General features: G+C 40.1%; 1 protein-coding gene across 2 annotated transcripts; it reads right to left on the bottom strand.

Annotated features, from left to right (window-relative positions):
* Positions 1-771: 771 nt before the first annotated feature.
* Positions 772-4,195, bottom strand: LOC120055601 (B-cell lymphoma/leukemia 10-like). Of its 2 annotated transcripts, XM_039003485.1 has the most exons (3): positions 3,943-4,195; positions 2,337-2,625; positions 772-2,140 (listed from the first exon to the last, which is right to left on the bottom strand). In XM_039003485.1, exons 1-3 carry the CDS (start codon positions 3,991-3,993, stop codon positions 1,692-1,694), a joined length of 789 nt encoding a protein of 262 aa, XP_038859413.1. In that variant the 5' UTR covers positions 3,994-4,195; the 3' UTR covers positions 772-1,691. The 2 variants fall into 2 exon arrangements, with proteins under 2 accessions (XP_038859413.1, XP_038859412.1); XM_039003484.1 differs by lacking the exon at positions 3,943-4,195 and having other exon boundaries at positions 2,337-3,293.
* Between the last annotated feature and the right edge of the window lie 7,240 nt (positions 4,196-11,435).

Raw genomic sequence — 11,435 nt, 5'->3', positions numbered from 1 at the left:
ATATCTTCAACTACCAATTTACCAACCTGAGACAAGGAAGAGTATAGCCCATAAAGATCTCCGCCACGGCACAACCCAAGGGGGGGCGCCAACCCAGACAGGAAGATCACGTCAGTGACGCACCCCTCCTAGGGACGGTATGGAAGAGCAGTAGTAAGCCAGTGACTCAGCCCCTGTAATAGGGTTAGAGGCAGAGAATCCCAGTGGAGGGGAACCGGCCAGGCAGAGACAGCAAGGGCGGTTCGTTGCTCCAGAGCCTTTCCGTTCACCTTCACACTCCTGGGCCAGACTACACTCAATCATATGACCTACTGAAGAGATGAGTCTTCAGTAAAGACTTAAAGGTTGAGACCGAGTCTGCGTCTCTCACATGGGTAGGCAGACCATTCCATAAAAATGGAGCTCTATAGGAGAAAGCCCTGCCTCCAGCTGTTTGCTTAGAAATTCTAGGGACAATTAGGAGGCCTGCGTCTTGTGACCGTAGCGTGCGTGTAGGTATGTACGGCAGGACCAAATCGGAAAGATAGGTAGGAGCAAGCCCATGTAATGCTTTATAGGTTAACAGTAAAACCTTGAAATCAGCCTTTGCCTTAACAGGAAGCCAGTGTAGGGAAGCTAGCACTGGAGTAATATGATCAAATTTTTTGGTTCTAGTCAGGATTCTAGCAGCCGTATTTAGCACTAACTGAAGTTTATTTAGTGCTTTAGAATGTATTTCTGTGAGCCATCTTTAACAAACATCAATGAATCACACATTTTACAGGAAATGTCTCCTGTGTCTCATATTCCTTTGATTTATTTATAGAAGGCCTACATTTTCAAGATCTCAAATATAAAAAGTACTGGGACATCAATTATCAAAATAGCAGGTATTAAAGTTCACTTTCTGATAATAAGTAACACCGTTGTACCACATTACACATTCATGCCCTTTCACAATAAGAAAATGTATCTATAGTATAACAATACTCTAGTCTATAGAGTAAAAACATTAACCATTTCAGCGTAGGTCTACCACAGTTTGTGACTACAGTTTGTGTGCCTTAAAGCATATGCTGAACCATTAATTCCAGTGTTATGTGTCAATACAGAGAAGTTGTCTTCTGATGCTCTGGGCTCCTTACAAGGAAACATCTCTACTGTAGCTGCCATGGTGTGGCATGTTGATGCCAGTCTCTCATGAAGAACTCATACCCCCATAATTCATGGTGTGGCATGTTGATGCCAGTCTCTCATGAAGAACTCACACACCCATAATTCATAGGAAAGGAGATGAGCAGTAGTGTTGATGGAGAATGATGACCTACAACTTTAGTCCAAGTTCAGAATAAAGTGTACCTATATCTCAATCCGTCTCTCTGTGGGTAAGGGGCATCTTATGAAAGATGACTTGATAGGAGCAGAGTCAAATTCATGAAGGTACAGCTTATGATTGAGACATGATTAGTAAGTAGTTACTTGTATGGTTTCTTCATTGAATTCGAAATAAGCTTGTCCAGCTTTCTAATAACCCAGAGTATAATGTAAGGCATGTAATACACTTTACGAGTTGCTATTTGATTGATGTATCACTGAACTAAAACCCTTGAGAAAACACATAAACTGGTACAAACATACAAACAATAAAATTGAAGTGTGAATGTTTGTGATGAGTAATGATGTGGGAGACATTCCAGGGCAAGGGGCGGTCCTCAGTAAGATTTTGGTGGGGGCCGAGGCGAGAGGTCCCTGTATGATGTGGAAGTGGGGGTGATGGAGCGTGACCTCAGGGGCTGGAAGTTGGCGTCCCCTCCGCTGATCGCTGTGCTCCCGTGTGGTCCAGCATCCATGTTAGATAAGGCCTCCTGCGGCAGGTGGGGAGCCCCTGGGTCTCCAGGCCTGGGCAGTTTGGACGAGGCCTGGGATGAAGACACAACCATGCTATCCCCTCCCATGGATGATGACACCTCCTTCCCTTGGCTGGAGGCAGTGGGCAGGTTGAGGGATCTTAGTGCGTCAGAGGTGGATGGGCTCCCATCTCCGTTGTACGGCATGGTGGATGCCAGGTTGGTCTCATATGACAGCGTCCTGGACAGGTCTTTAGCAGCCCTGGATGTGTCCTGGGTTGGCAGGAAGCCCGAGGAGGAACTGGATGCCCCTGCTGTAGAGGACCCAAGGGAGATGGTCATGATAATGATTCTAAGACGGTGTTAGCACACTGAGCTAAAGCCTATTAGCTTAGGGAGCTAACACAAATATTCAGGTCTCATGCAAGATTACTCGTCCCTCAAGTGTGGTTCACTGCAGTACTTTCATTATATGAATTCAAACAAATTATAAAAAACAACACACCGTACCTCTGAGAGCCTCTATCCTCTCGTTCTTCACTTTCTGCACCTCATCAGTGATCTTGGTGATGATGAAGTTGAGGGTACGTCCTTGCTGGATGGACTCGACCAGGGCGTCCAGCCCCCGAGGGTTCTCAGCCAGGTAGTCCAGCAGCATGCCCGTCCGTTTACTCTGCGTGCTCCTGCAGCTGATCTCCTCTGTGTCGTCCCGCGTAAGGATCTTGCGCGAGCGCAGGTAGTCAAAATGGCGGTCGACCCGGATCTTGTCACAGAGGTACGGTCGCAGCCTCGTTAGGACCTGGACAGAGATGAGCAAGATGGAAACTGTGGGTGTTTTGTGTTGTGTTGAGGGTTGGGTTCTGGACAATCTGTATGTTTTATGGGGACATACTTTGTTAATATGTGTTTTATCAAGTGTGTGTGACCAGGGGACTGACTGCTGATGGCAATACTGTAACTGTACTGAAGGACAGGTAAACATGTCTGGACAAAGAATAATTAGAGGAAGGGTATGCCTTTGTTGATCATTATGAGAAAGGGGTTAGGTATATGCACATGCACATCACATCATTACTCAACTTTATTTACACTATACACACATATAGGCTACTGTAAAAATTGGGTAGCCTATAGAGCATGGGTGCTCAAACGTTTGGGCTTCGTACATAATCCGAGTTGTGGGCCACGGGCCGGACAAATATACATTGTTTATTTAGAATTATAAAAGGTAAACAATAGCTTTTTTTAGGGTCTTGAAATAATACTTTTTTGAAAGTAATTACACTTCAAACATTATCCAATCGTAGCCATATAACTTGACACCTAAGAACACATTCTGATTACCAGTATTAAATATGTATTAAAACACCATTGTTGTTTCCACGTAATTACAACCAAAAAGATATATGTGAAGATGTTGAATCATCGTCGAAAACTGATTGGATTTGAAATTTAATCTTTTCTTCACCCAACTTTTAACCTAAATCCAATGACATGGTGACATTTTTGTTGATTTCACATTGAATTCATGTTAGTTGACAACTCAACCAAATGTAAATCAAATCTAGACATTGAACTGACATCTGTGCCCAGTGGGAAGGCTTTGGGAGCCCTAAACTAGTGAGAGTGAGAGTGACTAACAAAATCTATGGAGGCCCACTGGAGGTCAGGGCCCGTCAGTAATTTGGCCACTACAAGGTTTAGAGGGATGGCTACACTAACTTACCTAGCAATCTATAACATGTTAGATGATATGGGCTAATTGATTTGACTGTATGTGACTGAATTAACAAGAGGAACATTTCTAATGAACTACCAAATTTCGAAATTGCATGTTGTGTGTTCTAATATGATATCTCTCAACATTAAGTTGAGACCCTGACTGACTTCCTAAAAATAAATAAAATAAAACATTTGGACTCTGTGTCCCCCTAGTGCCCTGGTTTGGTCGGCCCTGCTAGGGTGCGGCATAAGTTGGTTACTTTCACTTCTTCATTTTGCGCATTTCTACATTTAAAGTTCCCACCTCTATAAGTTAACAACATTCTGGCAAATCATTATTGTAAAACAGACTCCCTGACAGTTGAATTGTTAGTCAGACAAATAGGCAACTTACCTCCTTTTTAATATCTGCCATTTCATCTTCTGTCAGGTTAGGAACATCCATTCTACCTACCTTACCGAAGCCAAGGTGTCAAATTCAAGTCTTCCTGGTACTTTCAGAAAATAAAAAGGCACACTAAAAAGACTTACATCAAAAGATAGGCTCCCGTCCACGAATATTATATTTTCCAGTGTGTAACTCTAATAGCCTATATTTGCGGATACAAAACAAAAGCTTCGACTGCCCCAGTACACGAAGGTTTCTCATCAGGGGAACCGCTGCAAATTATTACTTCCTGATTCCATGAACGGGTTTACCCAAATCATGTGCGGGCAAATGAACGATGAGTGAGTGCTTTTCATTCAATAACGCTACTTGTACTAGCACACCACCAGCTAATTCCCCTGGTGATAAACCACATATTCCAGTGTTCAAATAATGTAATGTAATTACCATAAAAATGTATGTGCGGTTCAATTTAATTATTTATTTAATTACCATTATATTTTTTACTAAACACTTGCAAAAAATAAATAAATAGAATGTTCTTTCATAAAGAGACCTTGGGATGGGGCTATAACACTAAGCAATAGGCTATCATATCAGTGCCACTGAGGCAAGTAGGGGTGTACTCACTTTTGTTGCCAGCGGTTTAGACATTAATGGCTGTGTGTTGAGTTATTTTGAGGGGACAGCAAATTTACACTGTTATACAAGCTGTACACTCACTACTTTACATTGTAGCAAAGTGTCATTTCTTCAGTGTTGTCACATGAAAAGATATACTCAAATATTTACAAAAATGTGAGGGGTGTACTCACTTTTGTGATATACCGTAAATACTGTACATCTACCAAAGAAAGGTTTGTTAATTGCTCACTTCAATATATGCCGTTTAAGGAACAAAATTCATGAAATATGTTGTCTAGTGCAGTCAAACAATATTCATGTATTGGCAATATCAGAGATTCACTTGGACTCTTCTTTTGAGGATGCTGAGATCTCTATACATGGAGACAATATGTTCAGGAGGAACATAAATAGATATGTAGGTGGAGTTGCAGTTTACATCCAGAGTCATATTACAGCAAAACAACATAAGGACTTGATGTTGAATGGATTAGAGGCGCTATGGGTACAGGTGGATTTACCACATTTAAAACCTAAACTAGTTGGTTGCTGCTATAGGCCACCTAGTGCTGATGTCAAATATCTTGATGTCATTTGCAAAATGTTGGATACGGTATCTGATGAAAATAGGGAAATATATTTTTGGGGAGATATGAATATTGATTTTTTAAACACCAACTGTCCAATGAGAAAGAAACGTATTTCTGTTGCCAGTGTATGTAACATGACCCAAGTTATGACATTACCAACGAGAACGTTCACTAATAGGTCCGGTATCACATCATCAACTTGTATCGATCACATTTTTACTAACATGGCTGAACATTGTTCTAAAGCTGTATCAGTGGCACTAGGTTGCAGTGATCATAATTTGGTTGCACTCACTAGGAAAACAAAAATACCAAAGGCTGGCCCTAAAATAATCTACCGCAGGTCCTACACATGGTTCAATCAGGACTCATTTGTGGATGAGATTAAGAATGTGCAATGGTTAGAAGTGTGTAGTAAGGATGATCCTGAAATATCACTAAGTTTGGGTGCCCCGTGGATTGATGATGAGCTGAGAAATGTAATGATTCAATGTTATGATGCCAAAACAGTAGCAGATAAATCTGGCACTCTGTTTGATAAGCAAAGTTATTGTAAATTAAGAAATCTTGTGACCAAGCTAAACAAAGGAAAGACGGGATTCTATCAGCACAAAATTTATAGAGTAAAGGGTGATGGGAAAAAGCTGTAGAGAACGTTGAAGCCTATTATGGGTAGGAATTCGAACATGTCCCCCTCTTTTTTTGAATCAGAGGGTATATTTATTATAAAACCACATGACGTCGCAAGCTACTTTAATGAATATTTTACAGGCAAAGTGGACAAGTTGAGGAATGCTATGATTCCAACTGATGGCTCCATGTCATATACCCTTATAAAATATTGTATCATGAAGGAGAGGCAATGCATGTTTGAATTTCATCAAGTAGAAAGGATGCTGTTGTCTCTTTCGGATGACAAGTCACCTGGTACAGATAATCTAGACACCAAATTGCTTAGTTACAGCTAACCAAATATCTACCTCAATCGCTCATATTTTTAACAAGTGCTTGATGTATGGAGTGTGCCCAGAAGTCTGGAAAGAGTCAAAAGGTTATTTCACTACCTAAGGATAAAACATTTGCATTCACTGGTCCTAATAGTCATCCTATAAGCTTGCTGCCTGTGTTAAGTAAATTATTGGAAAAAATTGTATCTGTACAAATCAAGGATTATTTCTCATGTAATGGTCTGATAACGGGTGTCCAGCATGCATACAAAGAAGGGCATTCTACGAGTATGGCCTTAGCACAAATGACAGATGATTGGTTAAAGAGTATGGATGACAGGAAGTTAGTTGGTGCAGTGTTGCTAGATTTCAGTGCTGCTTTTGATGTAAATGATCATGAACTGTTACTAGGTAAACTCAAATGTTATGGTTTTAAGTCTGCAGCTCTATCCTGGATGGAAAGCTATCTATCCAGAAGGCAAAAAGTGTTCTTTAAATGGTAGCTTTTCAAACAGTAAAGATATACACTGTGGTGTTCCTTAAGGAAGTTGCCTAGGCCCACTTCTCTATCTTTACTAATGATTTACCTTCAGTAATGAACAAAGCAAGAGTGGTCATGTATGCTGATGACTCTACAATGTATAGCGCAGCATCAGAATGTAATGAGCTAACAGATGTACTGAGCAGTAAACTAAGAATGGGGTCTGAGTGGGTTGATATGAACAAATTGGTGTTGAACATTTCTAAAACTAAATGTATTGTATTTGGTTCAAGATATATGCTTGTTGATGATCCTCAATTGAATTTTGTCTATAAATAGAACGCATGGAGAGCAAGTGAAAAAAACTAAACTAATAGGCGTCATGTTGGACGCAGCTTTATCATGGTCCGAACATATAGATAATATTGTTATTAAGATGGGTAAAGGAATTGCAGTCACAAGAAAATGTTCAGAGTATGTAACATTTAGCACACTGAATCAGGTGATTCAATCCTTGGTCCTATCACACTTAGAGTACTGTCCAGTTATACGGACATCTGCAGCAAAGAAAGATATAAAAAAGCTCCAAATGGCTCAAAACAGGGCTGCCAGATTAGCTCTTCGTTGCTCTAACTGTATGAATATTATCCAAATGCATCAGAATCTCTCATGGCTTCATGTCAAAAACAAATTACTATCTAGTCTTTTGATTTTCTTTAGGAATGTTATATTTTTCAAAAAACCAAAGTATTTTTCAGTCCAGTTAGTACATTCTTGCAACACGCATAACCACCAAACCAGACAGGCAAATTCAGTGTAGCTAAAACAACCCCAAGCCATGGACAAATCGCCTTAAATCTACAGCTTTATATGGAGCCGATAGACCATATGCGATAGACCATATGACTGGACTGGAAATAGAAAGCATCAACTGAATGTTAAATGTGTTTCCTGTCAGGTATTTTAATTATCTGTATTGTCTAATTGTTGAATGTTTGTGAAGTCTTGATTGTGGTTGTTTGTTAATTGGTGTTGAACCCCAGAAAGATTAGCTAGCGTTACGGCATTAGCTTATGGGGATCCTAATAAAATATTACAAGTACAGTACAGGCTTGGTTTGAAAATATGTTCCTCCATGACATGAGAGCAGTACAATTTACAGTCCTCACAGGAACAAGCCAGGCAAGGGTTATAAAATAGTGAACAAAATAAACTCCCTCAAAACACAACTAGCTCTCTTCTCTGTGTTAGGAAACAGCCTAGAGACCAGACTGTATTGTGATTAGCAGCATGTGTTTAGCGGCAGACCATGTTTACTGACGAGTCAGCAATCGGGAATGTCAGACCAGACGAACACTATGTTCCTGTTCTGAGTGCCCATTGCATGCAGCGAAAGGAAAGGGACCCAAAACGAGGAAAACTCATTTATAGAAATGATGTAATAAAACTAGATTTGCAATCACATCATGAAAACGGACACAAAGCCACTACAGACATTCCTGTGTACCTTATAAAAGGTGTCAGTCAGACCCATAAAAATGTTCAGTATTTTCAAGCCCCCTTCTCACTACCTACGGTCCAGTGGCATGAGGGAGGATTATTTATTTTTTGATGAGCATGCCCTTATTTCTATTACAGCATATTGGATGACTGTCATTCATTTTCCATTCACCCAACTTAATGTAACATCGATAGGTTTAAGCTACTTCATGATACTCACATGTTCCCTATACCCATAATGAGGTTGCTACAACCTAGCCTATGAATGAAAGTTTACAACGTAGGTGCACAGGTTGAGAGAGATTTAAGTAATCAAGGTGACAGACATTGACACATTCAATAACACCTTGCACAATCTGCCTTGGATCTTGTTGATCTAGGGTGTCATTAGTCCACAGTTGCAAACAAGAGTTTCTATTGGACAAATTCAGGTATGTTTATCCCCGTTTCGTTCCGTTTGCTTCCGTTTAATAAATGTTTTTCAACAAAATCGGAGGAATGAATACACGCCTGATCACATGTAAACACAGCTCACTTTCATAGCAGCCACATACAAACAGCATAATCCCCTTGATTGTTGGATAATTCCTTCTCACATCAATGCGCCCTCCTCTCACCTTTTCCCTTCACTTGTGGACTTCAGTGCGCAACACGTCAGCTGACTGTGACCTGGCAGAAAACCTTTCCAAGCCAAACCTTCATATCATAACCGCTACACACAGCCTACATCGTTGTCACCACATTAGCTCACATCAAGTCAGCATAGCTATTAGAACTAGCACGTTAGTAAACCTGCTACAATCATGCAGTACAGTGTACAGTTGGCAAGCAGTTTTGCAGCTACCTTGGCGGGCCCCGGTGCCAATAAATTAATAAAACCAAAAGCTTACGTTGACTTGGAAGAGTTCCAATGTTGGATAGCCATAGCCAGCTAGGTAACATAGCATCGCTCTCTGTTTGAGCAAGCTAAACTTGTTATGCTGGTGAATGAGGACCCAAAAGCGACTTAACAGAAACAGAGTCTTTATTCCAGTCTTAAACAAAAACGATACTCCTGGATATTATCTTAGGTAAATACAAAACAGGAAAACTGAAATCCTCTCGTCAGTAGAGAGGAACGACTGGAGACGCGACCACAGACTGCAGGTCGCTTCGGGAAGGCACAGGCCGTAGCTGACATAGACACCTGCTCACACGCAGCATCTGAAGAAGGCAAAAATACGACAGGGCGGAACAAGGACACAGAACAGCAAACATCAAACAAGGATCCGACAAGGACAGAAGCGGAAAACAGAGGGAGAAATAGGGACTCTAATCAGAGGGCAAAATAGGGGACAGGTGTGAAAGAGTAAATGAGGTAGTTAGGAGAATGAGGAACAGCTGGGAGCAGGAACGGAACGATAGAGAGAGAGAGCGAGAGAGGGAGAGAGGGAGGGGGAGAGAGAGGGATAGAAAGAGGGAAAGAACCTAATAAGACCAGCAGAGGGAAACGAATAGAAGGGAAGCACAGGGACAAGACATGATAATCAATGACAAAACATGACAAAACTAGTTAGCTGCATTTGCAAGCTAAGTAAGTGAAAGTGAAAACAAATATACAGTACCAGTCAAAAGTTTGGACACACCTACTCCTTACAGGGTTTTTCTTTATTTTTACTATAACATATATGGAATCACGTAGTAACCAAAAAAGTGTTTAACAAATCAAAATATATTTTACATTTGAGATTCTTCAAAGTAGCCACCCTTGCTTTGATGACAGCTTTGCACACTCTTGGCATTATTCTACAATGTAGAAAATAGTACAAATAAAGAAAAACCCTTGAATGAGTAGATGCGTCCAAACTTTTGACTGGTACTGTATATATACACAGTTGAAGTTGGAAGTTCACATACACTTAGGTTGGAGTCATTAAAACTCGTTTTTCAACCACTCTACACATTTCTTGTTATCAGACTATAGTTTTGGCAAGTCGGTTAGGACATCTACTTTGTGCATGATACAAGTCATTTTTTCAACAATTGTTTACAAATGATTTCACTGTATCACAATTCCAGTGTACTGTAATAATGTTCTTCTATCATACCAGTCCAACCATAGTTCATAACTGACCACCTGTTGAATCCACAGTTTAGAACCCAGAGTATATGTACTTTTAGTAAAATTGCTCAACAATGTGTGGGCCTTGGGGCTATGTAGGAAAAAGTAAAAAAATGAAATAAAACTAAGTCAGCAATTTTCCAGGACAGAGCATTGTGACGCATGCTCCTCAAATATGAGGTCTGCTGTTAAGCTGTGTAAATTTGCCTGGATTTAACGCAACTGTCTGAGCTATGTGCACTCTCAAGTTAGACAAGGACTAAATGAAAAGATATGCCAATCTGGTTGGCTAGGTTTCCTATTCACCCAAGTCATCCTGAAGTAAAGAACAGGGATGAAGTGTGGAAATTATTTTTGTTATTTCATAATTGTTGTTCTTTGATGTGGTTATAAAATTATATTTTCCAAAAGCACCCTCCTGTTTCATCTTGGATGTTGGATGTTCCTTCAGGCATTCCTCAAGCACATTCTGGAATCTCTTTTGTCTTCTCTCAATCCTAACTCACTTATTCTGTCTGAACAAAGAATTCCAGGAGGGGTCAAACATTCCAAACTCTCTACTTGTCTTTTTAAAGATATTTGGGTTAGACAAACACTAATCCACCCACATCCAGATGGGTGACTGACAGGCATTTCAAGTATGACAAAATATGGAGTTGAAGAAACTAACACAGGAAAAAAAAAATACTTCCAATAGAAACACTGACAATAGATTAAGGGTTATTCTAAACACTTGGGCTGGCCTGCATCCGAGGGAGACACATTTCTTCCATTCATTTATCGATATAAATATGTAGCTCATCTTTTAATATTTAGGCTATAATATATTCGTGCTGAGTAAGGTTGCGCATTTTGGGGAATATTTAGAGGTGGAAACTTTCCATGGAAATTAACAGGAATATATGGGAATTAATATTAATACCATTTAAATGTAGATGTTTTTTACATTGGATATATTTACCATATCATACGGAGACAGAAACATTTGACCTTATCATAAGTAGACATAATTGCAAATGATAAAATCCTTCCAATATACACTGCTCAAAAAAATAAAGGGAACACTTAAACAACACAATGTAACTCCAAGTCAATCACACTTCTGTGAAATCAAACTGTCCACTTAGGAAGCAACACTGATTGACAATACATTTCACATGCTGTTGTGCAAATGGAATAGACAGATGGAAATTATAGGCAATTAGCAAGACACCCCCAATAAAGGAGTGGTTCTGCAGGTGGTGACCACAGACCAC

This window comes from Salvelinus namaycush, chromosome 11, assembly GCF_016432855.1.
Source record: "Salvelinus namaycush isolate Seneca chromosome 11, SaNama_1.0, whole genome shotgun sequence".
In the NCBI taxonomy this organism is placed as follows: domain Eukaryota; kingdom Metazoa; phylum Chordata; class Actinopteri; order Salmoniformes; family Salmonidae; genus Salvelinus; species Salvelinus namaycush.
This window is presented reverse-complemented; position numbering and strand designations above follow the sequence as displayed.